General features: G+C 37.0%; 2 protein-coding genes and 1 pseudogene across 2 annotated transcripts; 2 read left to right on the forward strand and 1 right to left on the reverse strand.

Annotated features, from left to right (window-relative positions):
• The first annotated feature begins 1,979 nt into the window (after positions 1-1,979).
• On the forward strand, positions 1,980-10,356 carry LOC110170125 (uncharacterized). The gene is made up of 5 exons (XM_055156500.1): positions 1,980-2,032; positions 2,153-2,848; positions 3,771-3,893; positions 4,264-4,307; positions 8,592-10,356. Exons 1-5 carry the CDS (start codon positions 1,981-1,983, stop codon positions 8,706-8,708), a joined length of 1,032 nt encoding a protein of 343 aa, XP_055012475.1. The 5' UTR covers position 1,980; the 3' UTR covers positions 8,709-10,356.
• Positions 7,492-7,608, reverse strand: LOC129409919 (5S ribosomal RNA; annotated as a pseudogene).
• An 8,210-nt stretch (positions 10,357-18,566) lies between the features above and the next one.
• Positions 18,567-21,399, forward strand: LOC129409785 (uncharacterized). The gene is made up of 4 exons (XM_055156502.1): positions 18,567-19,240; positions 19,635-19,745; positions 19,831-19,868; positions 19,957-21,399. Exons 1-4 carry the CDS (start codon positions 18,679-18,681, stop codon positions 20,068-20,070), a joined length of 825 nt encoding a protein of 274 aa, XP_055012477.1. The 5' UTR covers positions 18,567-18,678; the 3' UTR covers positions 20,071-21,399.
• Positions 21,400-23,059: the final 1,660 nt, after the last annotated feature.

Raw genomic sequence — 23,059 nt, forward strand, 5'->3', positions numbered from 1 at the left:
TTTTCATACAAGATATCTGAATCTTTAAAATCTTTTTACACAACATTATTTTTAACTTTGAAAAGAGGTATTTAATTTTATATTATGTTATATGTAAAATAATAATTTAAAAAGTAGAGTGATCAAGAGTTTGTAGACGTTGTTTGTTGCAAAGTAAAGAAAATGTGCACAAAATTATCAGAACAAGTCAAATGAAGTTGCATGAACCACAAACATGCACAACAAAAGACACAATTTCAAGTTTTGTGTGTTTGTTTTTGATTAGAAAACACCAAGATCACATGGTTATACATTCAAAAGTCTGTTGAGCATAATCCAGGACACTGAAGAAACACTTTTATATAGTTGATTAGATTAAATATAGTGTACAATACAGAAGTACCAATATATCAAACAGGTATGTATATATTATATTTGTGTATATGATGTGTACTATATCTGTGTACATAATATACATATATTTATTGTTGTTGTTAGATTTGTAATGCAGTGCGGGTACTGTGCAATTATTGCTTATAATGTACAGGAAATGAGAAGTCTATATGTTCTTTGTTAATTTGGGACAGTAGAAAAAAGGGGTGGGGTTAAATAAGTATTTACTTCCTCCCACTCCTTTTTCAGATCCGAAAAATTTGGCGTAACATTTATTTTGTCTATTATTATAGAAAAGAAATAGTTACTTTTTGTGTTATATCTATGTATTTATGTTTTTTTTAATTTATGTTCTATGTATTACTGTCCGAATAAACATTCATTCATTCAAAACTGAATCAGTGTAAATGTGGGTATCAATCCTTCTATGCAAATATAAGTGCTAATTTGCATATGTGAATTGTAAACTGTAATTTGAGACATATTAGGACCGTGTCTTCATAGTTTTGTGTCATCATCATCATCATCATCAGCAGCAGCATTTTGGACTGATCCAGTCTCTTCATGTGTCCAATCTCTTCTATTTGTCCTTTAGAGCCTATCTGAAGCTCTTTTGTACATGTAATGATTTAAATTCCTTCACCCTTAAGATTACAAAATAACACTCCCAAAATACCTGGTATCATATCGATACCAACATGGTGGAATCGCCCAGACGTAACACACAGAACAAAATGATATATGTTGCTCATTGTAAACCACAATGTTGATCTGAAATAGACTTAGACAAAGTTTATTGATCCACAAGGGAAATGATTTCAATGATTTAATAATAGAAAGTGATCCTCAGACTTCCTGTTCAAACATGCTTCTCTGCTGCTGACTAAATTCTAATGCATAAGTGACTGCTTCTTTTTAATGAAGAGAGCTAAAGTCTCTGTCAGATAAACCAAGCATGTGAGTCCAGACTTTGGTTGAAGAAATATGACTTTCTTTCACATTTTGGGTTGTTCAGGCACTTAATAAATAGTCTTTGCAAATCATTATTCAATTGTGACTTCACTGTAATCCATCAAAATGATTAAAACATAAAATGAATGTTTATATATCATATGTGGACATAGTTTTTCTATGAAACTACAACATGTAAAAACATAAGTATTTGTTTTTTGCACTCATCAGGTCCCAATCAGCCCAAATAACAAAAATAAATCAATAAAGCCTTGCAAGAGTTCTGTTAAATGGGTAATGATAGAGTCTGTGTTGTAAGTTTAGGAAATACTATTGAAGGCCATTTTTATTTATTTATTAAGCCAAAAATTTGAAAGTTCATATTGTCCAGCCTTAATAACTTGTGCACACAGATAAATTGTCTTGGTTTAAAGTGAAATAACTAATAAGCTAAGTAAATATGTACTGAAAACATTTTCCTCTAATCTGTACAACTCTTTCAAATGTTCTAAAAAATCTAGTCTACAAATGGAAAAAACACTCGACTTGCTAACCTCATTGTACAGTGTCTCTTTTGATCCGCCAATCACACGCGAGCTCGACTATAAAAAGAAGAGACTCTATCAATATGTTTCACTTCAGCACAAAATGAGGAAGATGGCACCTTCACAATCTGTTTTCGTCCAGTGTCTGCTGTTGGTTTCTGTGGGTGAGTCATAGACTAAAGACAATTCTGATGGCTTAAATAGTCAGATTCTGTGAAGTTTGTCCTCATTTATAATCTTATTTCTAATGTTTTTTTTGTAATTTTTTTTTTTTTTTTTTTCAGCTCAGATGAATGGTCTACATGAGGAGGGTACTTTCCTCTCAGTATCTTTTGGAGAGAACATTACATTACGTTGTGCTTCATCTGATGATGACCAGGTCGGAGCTAAACTTTACTGGTTCAGGCAAAAATTGGGCATGAAACCAGAGCTCATCTCTTCATACTTTAAATATGACGAAAAGAGTGAATTTTATGGAGAATTTCTCAGCAACAATCGTTTGAAGCCGGATTATGACAATAACAAAAATGACTTGCATATCAAGAATGTAAACATCTCTGATTCTGCTGTTTATCACTGTGTGCGAAGTTATTTACACCAAAGTGAGTTCCTGGAAAGTGTCACTGTGATTGTGAAGAGTTTGAGCCCAACAGTTGAAGTCCATCAGTCTCCACATGAGGAAATAGAACCAGGACATTCTGTGGTTCTAAACTGTAGTGTCCAGACTGAGAGGTGTGAAGGACAGCACAGGGTTCACTGGTTCAAACAGTCTGAAGAGTCTGCAGCAGGAGTCCTGTACAGTCATGGAGGAGGTCGTGTGGGTGATGGGTGTAAGAACGATGGAAAAAGTCCAACCAACTCCTGTGTGTACAGCCTCCCCATACACAATGTGAACTCAGAGCAGACTGGGACCTACTACTGCGCTGTGGCCGCCTGTGGACAAGTCCTGTTTGGGAACGGGACCAGGGTCATAATAACAAGTGAGTTTTTATTTTATTATTGAGCTTTTGGCTGTTGCATCCAAATAGTACACAGAAAATATGGTTCAAAGTTCAAACACTTAAAAAGGATCTTCACTTAGGCTTTTTGATTTGTAGTCAACTCCTAAATCAATCTTGATTTGTATTAATTTACAATTCTGGATGGCAAGAGCAAGGGTCGTAAACAACTAAATGCATTTTATTGATACAAGTGATCCTGCTGATTAAAAAGTTCTTCTAATGATGTTATAGTACTAGTATTTGTTTATTTCTAATAATAATGCATCAGTTTTATATAGCACTTTTCCTTTGACACTCAAAGATGCCTTACAGAGCATTATCACTCCACACTCAGTGGTGGTAAACTACTATTTGTAGCTACAGCTGCCAAGGGTAGACTGATGGAAGTGAGGCTGTTAATCTGCACCCTCAGGCCCTCCACCCCCACCATCACTTACGCACACACCACTTTCATACTAGACAATGTGGGTGAAGGTGCCTTGCCTAAGGACACAACAGCAGTTTTTGCCACTGGCGCCCCCCTGTGGCTCTTGATTTTCCCAGTGTCTCCATCCAAGTACTAACCAGGCCCGACCCTGTTGAGCTTTTGAGATCTGACGAGATCAGGCTTTGCTATGACCACAGTTTCTGACATGTGTGAAGAATCCCTCAGTCGTCCAGGTAGAATCCATGGTGAGGAGAAAATTCAGTTTGTCGACTGGACAAAAGTTAGTTTGGTTGAAGATGTTTTGCAGCTTATCCAAACTGATTCTTCAGTTCTGGTCAGAATGCTGGTGGACACTTCCTTATATCTTTCTGACATGTATCTTCAACATACAGTGTAATGTAACAGTCATAATCTGTCAAAATGAGTCAAAAAAATGTAATTTGTCAATCATTCAAATCAGCTTTGGTTTCACAGATGGAGAACAGACTATAGTTATTTACCTCTTGAGTGGAGCTTTGGCAGTCTCCTCAGTCCTGGTGATGCTTCTGGTTTTCTCACTGTGCAGAGTCAAAAAGAAATACAACATTCTGTCCACAGGTAACAGTCTGTGACCCATATGTTTTTAAAGATCTATGTATAACTGTGGTATACACAGTAACAAAATAAGAACAAAATATATCTAAAATATTTCCTGGTGCAAGATCAAATCTACAACTTTCCACTTTCTGCTGTGAATTTCAAAATTTTATTGAGGTTATTATTAGGCTCTTGATGTGTCATTCCATGTGCTTTCAACACATTGACCATCATGGATTTGTTTAAAATTGCACTTACAATACCTAAGTAGGGATGTACGATAGCATCATTTTAAACAACATTTTATTTTTTTTTGTCAGTTTGTGATATTGACATTATTTCGTTGTTCGATCTCACTTAACTGATATCTGTACATTTTACACATTTACAGAACTGAAATATCAGTCCAGAATACTGGCTACGACCAATGGAGAGGTGAGTTACTTTTTATTTTAAATATATATATATATATATATATTTTTAGTTCACATAATTTACAGACTATCTCAAAAAAACTTGAATATCATGATAAAGTTACACATTATTTGTCACTAATTTCAGAACATCAACCCCATGTATTATATCCACATAATGCCAAATGCATCAGATTTGATAAAAGCATTTCTGAGACCTAATGCATCACCCAATGGTAAAAACTTCACTCAAAACCCTCTTGTATCCATGTTATTAGGTTCTTTTTACAGACCAAAAGTTTGTTTTCATACCTGACAGTTTGGACTGCTCACTAGCGTCTTCCTCAGAGTCATGTGATGTCACTGTGATGTGTCTGGTCAGCTGACATGTCTGTTAAAAGAACCTAATAACATAAAATATCGGAAGACCACATTAATCTCATTGGACCTCTTGTATCCAGTCTGACACTTGTCTTTAACCCCCTGGTGGATCCTTTTATCACTACAACAATTAAAACAGTACATGGGACAATCTGAGATAGCCACCTTCAGATAGTTCCCAACTCACCGGATCAAGGTAAAACCGCTGTCACACCTTGACGATTTAGCTAGAGTGTGCCGACGTATGAAAAATTTGGCAAATATGCTGATGTACGTCGGATAAGTTCTAGGTAAGTATTGCATAAGTTCTGAGCACGCTGAAGCACGCTGAAGCACGCTGAAGCACGCTGAAGCACGCTGAAGCACGCTGAAGCACGCTGAAGCACGCTGAAGCACGCTGAAGCACGCTGAAGCACGCTGAAGCACGCTGAAGCACGGCGACATATGGCAAAGTCGTCAAAAAATTTTGAGCATGCTGAAAATTTCTCGACGTATGTCAGTGTGTGCTTATACGTCCTGCATACGCGGGGAATAAGTTGTAGATAAGTTATGCGATCGTTAATTGTAAGTTTCAAATACATTGAGAAAATGTCTAGTGTCCTCATAACTTATGAGTAATGTGTTTTGAACCTAAGTGTAACTTATATCGAACTTATCTCCAACACATATTGATGTATGCAGACGTATTTGACGTGTTCCAGACGACCACGAGTGGTTTTACTGTAGACAGGAAACAGCTGACGCGATCGTGCTCACAACTTTACAGCCAGTGGTCTGCAGACAGATCCCGCCGCTCTATAGGCTGCCTACCGACCTGTCAATCGATCTGTTGCATTCAGCACCATATACAGAGAGAGACTGATATGATGATATATCATATGATATGATTTAACTTGTCGAGCGGCAGCATTTTAATAGGCGACGACATGTGATCGTCGGCGATACGCTGTCGTGTGCAATGCATAGGTCAGTCTGTCGTTAGGCATAAGTTGTGGATGCTGGAAACAAGTTAAGCATTAGTTGGTATAAGTTATATATAAGTTATCAAAACATTCAATATAAGGTACTAATACATTATGTATACATTTAACTCGTTATGAATACACTATGTATACACCCAAAATTGAAAACAAAACAAAAAAAAAACATCGATGGTTCAGCATATGCCAGCGTTTTAGGGAAATTCTGGTACGTCGGCATATGTTTTTTAAATCGTCAGGGTGTGACAGGGCCTTAAAGAAATTTGTGATTTTTACGTGACATTTTCTTTTATGTGACATTTTCCAGTGACATTTTCTTTTTATTCATACATTTTATTTATGTTATTCTAACATGAACATCTAATCTGCCGAAGCAAGTTATAGTTACATAATAATGTATAATGTAATAATTTTATTATGTAGTAAAACTGTGTATAAAATTTGTGTTCAAATTTGATACTACAGGTAAAAAGTGGAATTTGGTAGTAAATCCCTCAACTGTCATCATCTTTCTTTTCTTGGTGCAATATGCTCTATATTGATGATTGTGTATCATAAAAATGTTTTTCTTAATCAATTACACAAATTTCAGATTGCAATGTTATATTTACAACATCCTTGGTGACAATTCAAGCGATATACAGGAGTTGATGTTGGCAGATGAAGTGTTGGATTAAAATTTTACCCCTAATGCAGATTATGATGAAGAGAACTCTAGTACTGGTAGTAGCAATGAGGATGATAAAACTCTATGATGGGCTTGAAGTGGAAGAGGAAGATCTTACAGTGTCACAAGCAACAAAACAGTGCAGTAAAAGCAAAGTGAAAAGAAAAAAGAGGAAGGGAAAGGCACATACAGATGCTGACTTTGATAATAGTGATGACCAGATTAGCACAGTAGAAGAAGGTCCAACAGTAACACAGGCCGAAAGAAGAAATAATAACAAATAAAACGAAATAATACAAATGGAGGAAGGCAGAATTTAACCCTTCAGATCAGGAGTGTCAAACTCAAATTCACAGAGGCCAAAATTGAAAACTGGGATAAAGTCGTGGGCCAAACTAAATATTTATTGAACAATTTCAACAACATCTGCATGTTTTCTCTTCTTTCAAGATATGTAATGTTAAACTTTTTCTTATTAAAATAAATGTTTAGTAATAGTTTTGCTTAAACACTGAATCCAGAACAAACATATAAAATATAAAATAATAACATTTTAAATAAATAATGTCTCTATAGCCTATCTGTAACCGGCGAACAGCTCTAACACATGTTTGATATGATCTCACCAATATATAAACTAGATATATAACTACATATATAATATAACTACATCGTGGGCCAAATGTGGCCCCCGGGCCTAAGTTTGACATGTCTGCTCCAGATGTTCCATTTATTGAGAGTGCTGATGAAGGTATTGAAGAAAGGTTTAAGTTTAGCAGTAGCATTAGCAGTTTGAAGAAAAATAAGAGGCCGACGTTCTTGTTATATTGCCTGAACTGCTGTTTTCATGCCTGTTACTGTTCATAACACAAGAAAAAGTTACTGATTGACTGATAGCATTTATATATCGCCTTTCAAGATCCCCAAAGCACTTTACAGTTCATTATTCATTCACTCCACACTCAGTGGTGGTAAACTACTACTGTAGCCACAGCTGCCCTGGGGCAGACTGACAGAAGCGAGGCTGCCAATCTGCACCATTGGCCTTCCAACCACCACCATCACTCACACACCACTTTCATACTAGGCAATGTGGGTGAATTGTCTTGCCTAAGGACACAACAACAGTTTTTTTTTTTTTTTTTGCCACTCATTTTGCCACAATTCCAGGTGCCACCCTCCTGTGGCACCTGGAATTCCTAGTGGTCTCCCATCCAAGTACTACCCAGGCCCAGCCTGCTTAGCTTCTGAGATCTGACAGGATCAGGCTTTTACAAGCTGGTATGGCTACTGGAAACAAAGCAGTTCTAAAAAATACAAAGCCAATGTTCTTTACAGCTTTAGCTGCTGTTTTCATGCTTACCACTGTTCATAATAAAAGAGAAAAGAAGAAAGAGGCTTGTTTTTGCTGTATCACCAAAACAGCATGCCCAGTGCCCAATGTGTCACTTACGATACAAATGGAAAAACCTATATGAAAATAATTTTCTTTTTTTTTTTTACCTCCCCATTCTTCCTGAGGACTCTGGGACCTTAATTTCCAAATTGTGTGCATTGTGTGATGTGCAAAATTTACTTTAATCTGAAAAGAGAACTTTGAAACACTGAGCAACAGTCCAGTTCTTTTTCTCCACAGTCCAGGTGTGACTCTTCTGACATGGTCTCATGTCCCATACAGGATTTGTCTGTGTGTAGTGGCTCTTGATGCACTGACTCCAGCCTCTGTCCACTCCTCATGAAGCTCCTTCAAATTCTTGAGTGGATTTGTTTGACAGTCCTCTCAAGGCTGTGGTCCTCCCTTTGCTGATGCACTTTTTCCTATCACACTGTTTTCTTCCTCTCAAGTTGAATATGCTTGGATACAACAATGACCTTTTGTGGTGTTCTCCTTGTGGAGGATGTCAGTGAGTGTCTTCTGGACATTGGTTCAGTTCAGGAGCCTTCCCCATGATTGTGTAGCCCTCTGACCCAGACTGAGACCATTTAAAGGCTCAGGAAACCTTTGCAGGTGTTTTCAGTACATTAGTTGATTAGTGTGTGACAACATGACTTTCCAATATTTAGCATTTTCACATTTTCATTATCTGTAAGCCAGAATTATTTGAAAGCTTCACACTATGTGTCATGAATTTATATAATATATGTGTGACTTTCTGAAATCAGTGACAAAAATATTGAAAATTTCATATATATATATATAAGTGTTTTAGATCTGTCTGTAGGTCTGTATATTGTGAATAGACACTAGATGACATTTCTGTGTCTTTATTTTTCTCAGGAGCAGGACGTGCACTCCCTCCATTACGCTGCCCTGAGCGTCCAGCCTCCGTCCAGAAGACAGAGAGTCACCGCTCACACTGACTGTGTGTACTCCAGTGTTCACCCACATGACTGAACATGGACACAGCAGGGTGCTAGATGTGCTTTTGTGGGACTTGCTGCTTCCCTTACAGAAGGAATATTATTATGTGATCCATGGATGAGTAATCTAGAGATCTGTCCCGCCCACTATTAGCGCCTTCACTGCAGTTAGTGTTACGATTCTGTGCAACGCTCAGACCCAAGCCTATATCAGCCTTTCTCCAACCCAGCCATTTTTCATGAAGCAGGATACAGAGCAAATCCACTACAACTTCACAAACCTGATGAGATGTGCAGTAGTTTAATTATTAGAATGCAAGGGGAGTAGGGACTACAAGAGAAACAAAGTACACATGTTTTCAAACAATAAAATGTCACATGATGATCTAAATATATTATGTGTTAACAAGTAGAAGATTGGAAGTATAATACCTCCTCTTTAAAAGTGACATATTGCACTGTTTCTGGTTTTAGTAATAAACTATTACATACCCGGATCATGATTTTACATTCTGTTCACTGAAATAATTTATACTTATCTAAAACAATATTTATGATTAGACTAATAAATATTGTAAGTATCCTTGTATGTACTGAGGCCAGAGGTAATTCATCTGTAATGTGGAAAACTTTTTTGTTTCATCAGGTGAGGAATTGTCTATTGGTTTTAATTTGAGATCCAGGCTAGACCCAACCAACCCACAGACCAAGTAACTCAAAGTAACTCAATCAGAGGTCTTGGCGCTCATAGACAAATAAACAATAGTGCTAGAGAAGAAGAAATCAACTCATATTGTTCTTAAATTCCAATGACATACTGCATGTTTTGCAATTTGGGTTCCACCCTCAGTATTGAACTGAAACTGCAAACTGCTGTTTTATTTATTGAACAAATTAAACTGGCTATTGTTAAAGGCCAAATTATTGGTGCATTTTAAATTTTTTTTTTAGATATATGAAATGGTTTAAGAACATAGCTGGAACAAATATAATAGTTTGTAATAATCAACAATGAAAGATCGTTCTTTTTAACATTCAAAACAGGGGTCTCACAGGGATCAATATTTTTAAACACTTGTCCTGGGGCTTGCAGCCAAATGTATGCAGACGATGCCTTTGCACAGGTGTAAAGCAAATTTATGGAAGCCATTATTGCTCAGCTTCAGTACCATCTACAAGCTGTTGCAGTAGATAGTGTTAGTTTGCTTCTCTTGTTGACAATCTGTGAGACATCAATCAAATGAGAGGTCGATTATCTCGGCCTTATCCCGGACATCTAAATTGTACAGCTTCAGAATAATCATACTGCATGTTTTTTAAAAGCAACCAGAAACTGCAACAACACAGAACAAGACAGCTCGGTTTATACAAAGATTAGCCTCACTTGGATTGGAATATAGAATCCTGAACAACTCAGCATGTGCACCTCTCAAGCTCTATGTTCAGTCCACATCTGCAGTGAAAACCAGAGCCACGTGTGTCTCCCACCAATCTCCTGACTGGACTAAACAGCCAAACAAAATATCCAAGATTCTCTGTGGAGCTTTAAAAAATGGTTGTGGAATAAACAAACCTGCAGCACTGATAACAAGTGTTCAATATCACACAGTGTGAAATGTGCAGCACTGATATTTTGTGTTTTTGTATGTAGATACGGGCTCATGTAATAGTGAAATGTAGAAATGGCAGATTAATATGATCTTTAAAATATCTAATGCTTTGCTTAGTGAATGGGTGATATTGTGTGAGTGTGTGTGTGTGTGTGTGTCAGAGAGTGAACAGTGTGTATCTCTCTTATTGTTGACTGAATGTAACAGATTGTATAAGTTATTTCTGTATCTACTGTGTATTACTAATATTTTGTGTTTTTTTTTGGACCCCCTCAAAAATGAGACACATTCTCAAGGGGCATTCCAATAAAATTAATGAATAAATAATACATTTTTAAGTTTTTTTTATTTTTTATGATAAAGCAGTATAAATAAAATTACTCTTATTTTTAAGTATTTATTTTTGATCCGATCGAGATTTTTATGTACATGGTTTTGCATTTTGTTACAGCATTCAGCGACATAGGATACTCATAAAATTTTTTTTTTTTGCATATATATTTATTGCCTTTTAGTTTAAACAAAATAATCAACAAAAAAATAACAATATAAGGAATACAAGCAAAATTAAACAAAACAAAACAAACAAACAAACATTGGCCCATTCATATATTAGACACAGATACAGCCATTTCAAAATGTAAATACCCTATTCATGATAGCTGAGATCTCAAGTCCAGAATACATCAAAAATGGTTCCCAAGTCTTCTTAAAGACATTGTCCTTATGATGAAGCCGACACGTCAGGTAATCAAGAGAAACAAAACCAAGAACCGTCCTCTGCCATTGAGTTTTTGTGGGGGTCTTGTCACATATATCCAATTCACTAGTAGACTTTTTCTGGCACAAAAAGTCAGCATCCCATACAATTTTCTATTATATTTATCTTTTACAACGGGGTCAATTACACCAAGCAACAGAAATAGAGGATCATTGGTTAAATTTACAGACAGAATCTTTTCTATTTCTTGTCCAATCATGTCCCAGAATTGTTGCACTTTTGGACAGGACCAAAAACAGTGTGTAAGGGTACCAATCTCATTTTTGCACTTCAAACACAATGGCGAGGAGCTAGGTTTTAATTTATTATATTCGATTAGGAGAAATGTGAGCTCTGTGGAGAATCATAAGCTGAGTTGCTTTAACCCTATTACAAACACACAGAGTTTTTGCATTGTTCCAGACATTTTCCCACTTGTCATCAGTAATCGTACAACCAAGTTCGCTCTCCCAGAGCCCTTTCAGGTGAGAGTCTACAGTAGAATACCCCTTAAGGATATTGTAAAATATTTTAATGGAAGCAGTTGACTTTGTAAGGAAGATCTGTCTTTCCATGTCCGATATTTCTCCAAAGACTGGATGTGCAGTATCTTTCCTAACAAAATCCCTCACCTGTAGATATTGGTAAAAGTCTTTCCTTGAAATATCATATCTCTCAGTCAATTGGTTAAATGACATTAGGTTACGCCCCTCTAAGAAATTGTGCAATTTGGATAGGCCTTTCTGTGCCCAAATCTGAAATCTACTGTCAATTATTCCAGGTAAAAACTCAGGATTATTACAGATAGGGGTAAAAACAGATGTAACATTATGCCTACCTTCTAGCTTTCTTAATGACCGCCACGCCATGGCTGTGGTAACAGTGATAGGATTAGCACAGGCAGACTTAAGAGACTTCATTTTTTTTTAAGAAATAATAGCACTGTCAAGGGACAATCAGACATAGAACTTTCTATGTCCATCCAAAGTGAGGTTGGCCTATTGTGCACCCATTCCGCTATAACACGCAAATGAGCACTAAGTTGGTACTTTCTTATGTCTGCCATGTCTAGACCTCCCTCCAATGACGGTCGACATAACATAGCCAGTTTAATACGCGACTTCCTTTTGGACCATATGAAAAGAGCTAAGCCAACCATTTAATTGTTTGATAACCTTATGGGACAACAAAAGACTGGGAACATTTGTAATGGATAGAGCAACCTGGGGAGAACATTCATTTTCAATAGCGCAATTCGGCCCATCCAAGAGACGGGAAGACTATTCCATCTCTCCAGATCAAGCCGAATACGATCAAGTAAAGGAGGGAAATTGGCTTTATACATCTGTGCAAACGTAGGGGTTACATGTATTCCCAAATAAACAAAACCCTCTGCTGACCACTTGAAAGGAAAAGAGCCCATTGGTGCTTGTTTTAAAGTGCCTAGGGGCATTGCCTCAGATTTAGTAAAATTTATCTTGTAGCCTGAAAAGTAGCTGAAATTGTTAATTTTCTCAACAAGGCAGGGCACAGACACCTCAGGTTCTGTCACCACCACCAAAACATCGTCTGCATAGAGTGTGATCTTATGTTCTTTATCTGCGATTTTAAAGCCGCTGATGTTATTATCTACTCTGATGGCCTCAGCCAGGGGTTCCATCGCCAGAGCAAACAGCAGTGGGGACAGAGGACAACCCTGCCTAGTTCCTCTAAAAATAGGAAAGTATGGGGAACGTAAACCATTTGTAAGTACTGCTGAGAGAGGATCTGCATATAAAACTTTTATCCAACTAATGAAAGTAGTACCAAAGCCGAATTTATGTAATGTATAAAATAAATATGATAATTCTATGCGATCAAATGCTTTTTCTGCATCTAGAGAGAGCACAAGACCACTTTTTGAATGTTGATGAAAGTATTGGATTGTGTTAAGTAGCCGTCGCATATTGTTTATAAGAGTTACGCCCCTTAATGAATCCAGTTTGGTCTTCATTCATTAACGAGAATTGGCAGTAATTTTTCCAATCGAACAGCTAAAACTTTAGATAGAATCTTCAAGTCCACATTTAAGAGTGAGATTGGCCTATATGATGAGCATTCTTCAGGTGCTTTACCTTTTTTTAAAATCAAAGAAATATTTGCTTCTCTCAGGGATTGAGGTAGCGTACCCCTAACAAATGAGTCATTAAACATATTCAACAGAGGATCAACAAGTACGTCACAAAACTCCTTGTAAAATTCTACGCTTAGTCCATCCGGACCAGGGGATTTACCAGATTGTAGCCCTTTAATTGCATCAAGTAACTCTTTTTTGGATATTGGGGCATCAAGACATCCACTTTGCTCCTCCGACAGACATGGGAGAGTCAAAGAGGAAAAGAAACTGTCCATTTTCTCAAGGCTATCTGGCTGGTGCTCAGACTTATATAAATTTTCATAATAACCTCTAAACACATTATTAATATTTAACGTGTCAAAGATTTGCCTACCCTGGATGTCCATGACAGAGGAGATCGACTGCGAATCTGCCTTTTTTTTGGTTAAATATGCCAAGTATTTTCCCGCTTTACCGCCGAATTCATACAGTTTCTGTTTTGCAAATCTTATCTGGTTTTCGGCCTCCCCCGTCAAAAGTGCATCCAGGGCACATCTGAGTGCCGATACCTCCTTTATTTTCTGAGCAGATGGCTGTTGCCCATATTCTTTCTCTGCACGTTTTAATTTAGACTCAAGAATCTTCCTTTGTTCAGCCTGTCTTTGCCTTTTACTAGATGTGTAGGATATGATAAGACCACGGGAAAAAGCTTTAGAGGTTTCCCATAACAATGATGAATTGTTAGTGGAGGTTAAGTTAGTGGTTAAAAAAAATTTAAATTCGTCCCTAAAATACAAGAGAAACCTCTGATCAGTTAAAATGGATGGTTTAAATCTCCAGTATTTGGTCTGGTTAGCTGGATTTGAAAAATTATATTGCAAAAATACAGCAGCATGGTCAGAGATAATAATTGGGCCTATTGAGCTTGAAATAACTGAGTAAAGGAGAGTTTTTGAAAGAAAAAAATAGTCAATCCTTGTAGATGATTGTGAGACATTTGAAAAAAACGTATATTCTTTATCTGTAAGGTGCTGTGCTCGCCATACATCAGCATAATCCATATCTTCACAAAATGCATTGACGCACTTAGCATGAGAAGAAAGTGATATTTTGCCAGGTGGGGATTTGTCCATAACGGGGTTGAGATGACAGTTAAAATCTCCTCCTATAAAAGTCTGTCTTGTACCAAGATTGATAATTTTTGAAAAGGCAGTGGTTAAATGGTTTTTTGGGGTGCCCAGGTGGATTATATATGTTTAAAATTGTGATTTCTTCACCAAATATAAGCCCCTTTACAATAACATAACAGCCCATTGAGTCCTTTATGCAATCCAACAGTTTAAATTGATTATTTTTTTTGTATCAGAACAGCAACACCTCGGCTTTTTGTTGTGAAAGACGAAAAATAAACCTGACCAAAACTACCTTGTTGTAGTTTCAAATGCTCATTGTCACTTAAATGGGTCTCCTGTAATAAAGCTATTTGTACTCCCTCCCTCTTAAGATAATTTAAGACTTTTTTGCGTTTAACAGGTGTATGTATCCCCTTAACATTCCAGGTGCAAAATTTTAAACCAGACATGAAGAACAGGTAAACAGCAAAATAGTAGGGTATCTGTCTATTTGTGTCATATACATATAAACTGAGTCAAGCACAGGGCCAAAAAGAACACAAAATGAACAATTCGAACAAAAAACGGTGTGCTTAAGGCACACGTTACCTAACATAACTACAACACTGTTCTCCTCAGTCTTAGAGAAGATCGAGCGAGTGGGATCCCTGACGGAAACAAGACATCAGTGCAGAGTGCCAGGAGGCTGTGCTTTACTATATCCCAACAGTCAATGTAGCGTCAAATTGTAATACAAGCGCAGGTCACATTGCTTATGTACTCGGTGGTAGAAGACAGGCGAAGGAACTTTAAGTTAAGAAATTAACCCCGATTCTCGGACGCTGACCAGCCCGAACGCAGCCTCGTCCTCACTCGCCATGGGTCAGAGGGGGGACCTCCAACGAGTCGATGTAGCGCTGTACCTCGTCGGGGTTGTCAAACACCTTACTCGTCCCACGGAAGGTTACTTTCAACAAAGCTGGGTATAGCTGCCTATAAACGGCACCAAGTGACCGGAGCCGTCTCTTCACAGCGTCGTATCCCTTCCTCTTGCGGGCCACGGCAGCTGACAGATCCGGGAAAAACATTATAGTAGCATTTCCGTGCGTTACGGCCTGGTCCCTCCGTCCTATTTCCCAAGAACGCATTCAGTTTACACGTACAATCACGGGTCTTGGCCTCTGTGTCGAGGGGGGCTTAGGGCCAGAAATGCGATGTGCTCTCTCCAGCTTGATTCGTCCCTCTTTTGTTTTAAGACTCAAAACCTCAGGGAGCCAGCGCTCAAAAAACAGGGTTGGATTAGTTCCCTCGACATCTTCGGGGAGCCCCCTATTTTCGAGATCATCAACACGTTCAATCAAGTAGCGAACGGACTTCTCCAAGGCCACCACTTTAGAGTTGGTCGGATCTGCCGCATCCTCGAGGGCTAGAATCCGCCGCTCCGACTCAGTTAGCCTGTTTTCATGTGCGTCAATCCGATCACCTTGTTTTTTCAGCAAAACCAGCACCGGTGCCAGTTTCTCATCAATTGCCTTGGTGACATTGGCCGTCATCTCGGTCATTGTCTCACGTATGCAAGCACGCATGCTAGCATCTAACCCAGCCCGTTCTGTACTGGTACTAGCTCGCTGCTCCTCCATGTTAGCATCGGCTACTCCTTGTTCCACAGATGTATCCGAGTCTTGGTTTTTCTTGTGGCGAGGCATGTCTGACTGTCTCAGAAAGTAGTTATTAATGCTCATTATAAGTAAGTACACTACAGCACTTTTTGTGGTCTTTAGTTGGGTCAAATGATAATATCAGTGAAAAGTTCACCAGCACTCCGGAGCCAGACCTGTCCTCACGCCGCCATAATTGATTTAAAATGACCTTGTCCAACAGACTGTGGTTATGGACAAGACACAGCTGCCCTTTGTCCCCTGTACTGTTTAATATGTTATAAACCTACTGAGGTGTCAAAGCAATATGAATAATAATGAAACAATAATGCATTACTTTTAAATAGCGCTTTTTTGGACACTCAAAGATGCTTTACAGAACATTATTCATTCACTCCACACCCAGTGGTGGTAAACTACTACTGTAGCCACAGCTGCCCTGGGGCAGACTGACGGAAGAGAGGCTGCCAATCTGCGCCATCGGCCTCTCTGCCCACCGCCAACACTCACGCACACACCACTTTCATACTAGGCAATGAGGGTGAAGTGCCTTGCCTAAGGAAACAACAGTTTTTATGACTGGCGCCCCCAATATTAAGTTCATAATACAAGATGCAGCCATGTTAACCACATGATCACAGTTACAAAGGCGTCATTGTTGCTTTGGAAACAGCCTCTAACATCATCTAACATACTCATGTTTGAAGCTTCAGGTCTTTGAACATTTGTGGTTACGATCAGGAAGACACAGTCTTTAGTTTCACAAACATTCAGCACCAGTCTGAGAAGTACATGTAAAGATACCTCAGTGTGCTGGAAATACAACACACAATCCTACACTCTTAGATTCTGTGGTTCTCTCGCTTCAGCCACAGCTCCTGTTTGCTCCTTCACAAAAGCAGCAATATCATCATGTCATGTGATTGTTCTTGAATATAAGACATCTGAATCTGAAACATCTAATATATTCAACTTTGAAAAGTGGTATTTCATGTTCAACATTGTATATATTATATTTAAAATGATATATATATATATATATATATTTAAAAAAAAAAAAAAAAATTAACTGTATGAAGTGAGGAGTAACTGTAATGCAAAATGTAAAGGATTTCAGTGGTTTTCTGTCTAGGAAAAAAAATAAAAATAAAAAAATCCTGAAATCCTGAAAATGTGTACTTGATACATATGTGTATTCTAAAATGTACTGTATGAATGTGTAACCCAACTGCCTCCCTTTTTACTTACTAACTTATTATTTATTTTATACTTGTATGTATGTATATATATATATATATATATATATATATATATATATATATATATATATATATATATATATATATATATATATATATATGTGTGTGTGTGTGTGTGTGTGTATATGAGTATGTATATATGTGTGTATGTGTATGTATGTGTACATATATGTGCATATTGGTGTATGTGTAAATATGTATGTATGTGTATATGTGTATATATGTGTATGTGTGTATATGTGTGTGTGTGTGTATATATGCATATATAAAATGTGGTGTATGTATATATGGTGTACATACTGTATGTATGTGTATGTGTGTATATATACATATATATACCTGGTACACGTTTAGTCTATGTTGTATGTATTATATACATACATATATAATCCTTTTCATTATTAAGTATCATCTTCATTATTATTGCTATTATGTTATTTATTTTATTATTATTTAGTTATTTTGTACATTTTTTATTATTATTATTTTTTCTTTCCCTTTTTTTTTAATTTTATCTACTTTCTACGTTTATATTGAGTTTATGTGTGTGGGGGAAAGAATAGGGCATGTATATTATGATTAGTATTAATACTATTATGCACATATAAATACTAATTTGCATATGTAAATTGTAAACTGTAATTTGAGACATATTAGGGCCATTTTTATTGGTATATACACTGGTCAAATAAAAAAAACCAATCAGATCTCAACGTGCATTTACTTTTTCACATTGAGATCTGATGTGTAAGTGTTTCTTTCATTGTTTGGAGCAGTGTATATTACTTCCTGTTCAAACCTGCTGACTCCGCCCCTTTTGAGTGCCCTTTCATAGTAGCAAGTCAAAAGTTTTCATTTAGTGTTTTATGCAGTACTTGTAGAGCTGTGCATTGAAATAAACTTTGATTTCAGTTTCACTCATTTCTATTTTATTTCCTCAGTGATTAGGTTGGGTCTTTTTAATAAAGAGATCTAAAGTCAATTCTCCGTCAGGTAAACTAAGCCTGTGAGTCCAGACTTTGGTTGAAGAAATATGACTTTCTTGTGTTAAAAGGTTATGATAGAGTCTGTATTGTAAGTTCAGGAAATAATACTAAAAGACATTTGTATTAGTTTAATAAGCAAAAAATTTAACAGATGGAAAAAAAACATGTGACTTCCATTGTACAGTGTCTCTTTTGATCCGCCAATCACACGCGAGCTCGACTATGAAAAGAAGAGACTCTATCAATATGTTTCACTTCAGCACAAAATGAGGAAGATGACACCTTCACAATCTGTTTTTGTCCAGTGTCTGCTGTTGGCTTCTGTGGGTGAGTCATAGACTAAAGACAATTTATATGCTTATTTATAATCATATTTATAACCTTTTTCAGTTCAGATGAATGGTCTACATGAGGAGGGTACTTTCCTCTCAGCATCTATTGGAGAGAACATTACATTACATTGTGCTTCAACTGATGATGTCCAGGTCGGAGCTAAACTTTACTGGTTCAGGCAAAAATTGGGCATGAAACCAGAGCTCATCTCTTCATACTTTAAATATGACCAAAAGAGTGAATTTTATGGAGAATTTTTCAGGAGCAGTCGTTTCCAGCTGGATTATGACAATAACAAAAATGACTTACATATCAAGAATGTAAACATCTCTGATTCTGCTGTTTATCACTGTGTACAATGCTTGTTACACCAAAGTGAGTTCCTGGAAAGTGTCACTGTGATTGTGAAGAGTTTGAAACCTACAGTTGAAGTCCATCAGTCTCCACATGAGGAAACAGAAGCAGGACATTCTGTGGTTCTAAACTGTAGTGTCCAGACTGAGAGGTGTGAAGGACAGCACAGGGTTCACTGGTTCAAACAGTCTGAAGAGTCTGCAGCAGGAGTCCTGTACAGTCATGGAGGAGGTCGTGTGGGTGAAGAGTGTAAGAACAATGGAAAAAGTCCAACCAACTCCTGTGTGTACAGCCTCCCCATACACAATGTGAACTCAGAGCAGACTGGGACCTACTACTGCGCTGTGGCCGCCTGTGGACAAGTCCTGTTTGGGAACGGGACCAGGGTCTCTATTGAAGGTACGACAATATACGTAGGTACATTTGTTCTATTTATCATCAAACTGCATCTTCACATCCTAAATTCTGAGTTGTATTTTTGGTTTGTTTGGATATATTCAATTGTTAAATCTATGTGAATTGTCAAGATATTTCTGTCTTAGTTTTATTTTCATCTTTTCTTCAAACATCTCTCAATATACTGCTTATTTGGGACATTAAATAACTTAACTTGAAATTAAACTAACTTGAAATAAGTATTTAAATCAAGTAAAAGTAAATCTACTGCTGGATCATTTCAAATAAGAAAATATAATTTTACATGTAACTCAGAAGAGGATATACATGCATGACATTGTTATTATTAAGTAACTCTGAATGTCTAATGGAGTGTTTAAAAACGTAACATCTTTAGGGGCCCTGAAAGCTGCACTTGCCCATGTGTACGTCTTAAGTGGAGCATTGATGTTCACCTCCAGTCTGCTCATCGGAGTGACTTTGTGCGTGTGCTTTAAAAACAGCTCAGGTAAAGAAAAAAAAAAATCATGAATACGTTTATATTAAATTGAATAATTATGAGTAACAGTGTAAATGTCTGTTTTCTTTGTCAGGACCAGGACAAAATTCAGCCTCTTCAGTAAAGTCAAAGGTGTGTCCTGTTTAGTTAAATCTGTTTGAACATTGATAATTGGGGTGTTTATATATTACCATGGTTTGAATTTATTTTCATGTACCAGGGTTTTCCAAAACTTGTCCAGTACATGGCAGCCGAGCAGAGGGCAGAAGACGACAGAAGAAAGTCTGGCGGCACATGGACTAAATGCGTCTACTACAGCATGGAACGTTTGTAATTTACTATTATTTTAAGAGTTTAAACAGGTTTTTATACATAGATTTTTTAAGCGTTGAAGGGCTGTATCTTCTTCCCGGTCTATGTCCTAGTGTGGGGCATCGTGCTCTAAACATGAAGTGTGCACTGTGCACTGTGAATTCAGGAAATTGCTAGAATCATTAAAATAAACATCAAACTAGTTCACTGAAAAACTTGTAAAACGTGTAACATACTCAAGGAATAAAGAGCCTTTTATTTGGAAATATATTAGGATGATAAATAATTAACATTCAGAACATGTTGGCTGCTCATTCATATGAGGTCATTGACATCGTCATCCTAAAATCTGTTTTCTTACCCAAATGCTGCAGTGTCAGATTTCCTCACATCCTCATGCTCTTTTTGTTATTGACTTTATTTCATTTCTTGACCAAATTATTTCCATTGTGCCTCTTTGGTTAGTTTATAAAGTTACTCACCAGTAGGTAAATTACCATCAGAACTGTAGAATATTGGTGCATGGAGCGAGCTCACGCTCACACACGGCTTTGATTGACAGCCCAGGCTGCGTCTCATGAACTGTTCTCTTGGCAGCGGCGGTCAACAGAGCAGCCCACGAGACGTAGTGCACATGAGGTCTGCTCTGTTACAGACACCTACACATCCTGCTCTGCTGCGCTCGTGTCACTACGAGTCACACCGCAGCGTCCCACATAAACTCTAACACACGCTTACAGAGGAAATGTCCCTCCCTCCTCAGCGCTGATCTGTCATATCAGTCACTTGTGCTGGGCAAACGCAGGTCTCCCTCCCCGTGTGTTTGTGGTTTAATGCAACTCTGCACAAAGAGGTAAAATCAGAAACATATTCCATAATCCACAAGACATCCACCTGTTTGGGAGCATAAACCCAGCCACTTCTGTGTCGGCTCATCCAAAAATGTATAATCCTGCTATTGGTTCATATTTACATTGTACTGACTTTTTTCAGATTTTCCTTTTTTCCCTCACACCTCTCTGTTTGTCTGGTAATGAGGCAGAGTCTGCAGACTTCACCCACGTGGGCAGTGCTTGTAAATGCCACAGTGGTCACAGATGGTTCAGATACATCAGTATATACAGTATGTAGTGTCCCACTCCAGCCCCCAGTGGACAAGTGCAGTCCGACCTGAACATGCCCCTTGTTAACACTAGTGATAAGACTCGGGAATGATACATGCCCAAAACTATGTATGTTTCATGATAAAGGAGTTTAAATAAAATGACTCTTTATTTGTTTTGATCCAATAGATTTTTTATTTTTTTTTCTGTACACTGTCTGGTATTTTAGTATAACATTCAGCGACAGCGACAGGATACTCGTTACATTTTGTTAAATTAGCTGACACAAAGCTATCTCTGTAAAAATGTTAAAGGAACAGTTGAGTTTAATAATGTATTTTTAAGCAAAGTAGGAAATATCAATTTTGCCTAGACATTCTACTGTTAGAGATTTGTTGTTGGATTTTTCATTATTATTGACCAGCAAAATTCAGAATGTTCTTTCATTACTGTATCTTTACAGAAATGAGACATTTTGGATTTCATTATATGTCTATATATATATATATATATATATATATATATATATATATATATATATATATATATATATATATATTTACCATATATATATATACATTAGCGCTTACCACTGTATAGACTCATGAAAAATGTGTAAACAAAAAATTCAAAAGTCTGGAATAAATTTGTTTACTTCACAGGAGATTGCGAAAGAGATTAAGCATCTTTGACAAAGGGAAAATCCAGATTTTTAGGTTTTACTGGTCAGATCCTTTATTATTTATTATTTATTTCATCATAAATTACATTTTGTTGTGAGGCTTAAATACAATTTTGAGATTAGAATTATTTTCCATCCTTTTTAACAGAGAAACAACTTTGACATTTAAAATAGTTGTTTATTGTTTATTTTTTGTTAAAATTTTATAAAAAAAAAAACATTAGAATAAAATCTGTTCTTCAGGTGATCACTGAACACAAATTATGTCATACTTTGGCTCCAGCTGAGAATAGAATAGTATATATATATATTTTTTTGTATGTAGTATTATTATTATATTATCACAATCCATCACTGCTGTACAAAAGAAACTGTTGAACAAAATAAACTGTTGAACAAATAAATACAGTTGTAATTATTTTCATCTTGCCTCATTCTAAATGAGACGATATAAACAGAATTATACTTTCTGTACATTCTATAGAATGCCTAGGCAAAGTCACCATCCTCGGGTGGTCTCTGATCTTTATCCAGCTCGGGACCTCTACCAAAGGCCTGGGAGCTTAAGGGTTCTGCGCAGTATATTTGCTGTTCTTATTTATTTATTTATTTATTTATTTATTCATTTATTATTTATTTATTTAAAAAAAAAAAAAAAAAAAAAAGGTTCATAAAGGTACACACTTTCTGTTCCAATCTAATCATGCAATTGACTTTACAAAATCTAACTTCACTTTAGGCAAGGCAAGTTTATTTTTGTAACACAATTTGTACACAAAGCCATTCAAAGTGCTTTACAGAATAAGAAAAACATTAAAACCACAATACAAACAAATCAAAACATAAATAATCATCATAAAATTAACGTTAAAAGAGAAGAGCGAAAAGTGCAGAATAAATATCTTTCATATGCACAGTTAAACAGAACCGTTTTGATCCTGGATTTAAACAGAGTCACAGAAGAGTCTGTCTCACATGTTCAGACTGTTCCAGGTTTTAGCTGCATGAACCTGAAACTCTGACTCCCCTTGTTTAGTCGTGACTCTGGGCACCAGCAGGAGGCCGGTCCCTGAGCTCCTCAGAGTGTGAGATGTTCATATGACACTAACATGTCACAGATGGACTTTGGTGCTCGGCCATGGAGACACTTGTACAAGCAGAGCTGCTTTAAAATCACTGTGCGACAGGGGGCAGTGCAGAGACCTGAGCACAGGACACATGAGCTC

Source organism: Boleophthalmus pectinirostris, unplaced genomic scaffold (genome assembly GCF_026225935.1).
Source record: "Boleophthalmus pectinirostris isolate CB_2022bp ecotype Guang Dong unplaced genomic scaffold, ASM2622593v1 HiC_scaffold_20, whole genome shotgun sequence".
In the NCBI taxonomy this organism is placed as follows: Eukaryota; Metazoa; Chordata; class Actinopteri; order Gobiiformes; family Gobiidae; genus Boleophthalmus; species Boleophthalmus pectinirostris.

Coding starts and splice junctions, on each gene's coding strand:
- LOC129409785 (XM_055156502.1), top strand. CDS start 18,679: ATGAAACCAGAGCTCATCTCTTCATACTTTAAATATGACCAAAAGAGT. Junction 19,746..19,830: donor GTGCTTTAAAAACAGCTCAG/GTAAAGAAAAAA, acceptor TTTCTTTGTCAG/GACCAGGACAAAATTCAGCC. Junction 19,869..19,956: donor CCTCTTCAGTAAAGTCAAAG/GTGTGTCCTGTT, acceptor TTCATGTACCAG/GGTTTTCCAAAACTTGTCCA.
- LOC110170125 (XM_055156500.1), top strand. CDS start 1,981: ATGGCACCTTCACAATCTGTTTTCGTCCAGTGTCTGCTGTTGGTTTCT. Junction 2,033..2,152: donor TCTGCTGTTGGTTTCTGTGG/GTGAGTCATAGA, acceptor TTTTTTTTTCAG/CTCAGATGAATGGTCTACAT. Junction 2,849..3,770: donor GACCAGGGTCATAATAACAA/GTGAGTTTTTAT, acceptor TTGGTTTCACAG/ATGGAGAACAGACTATAGTT.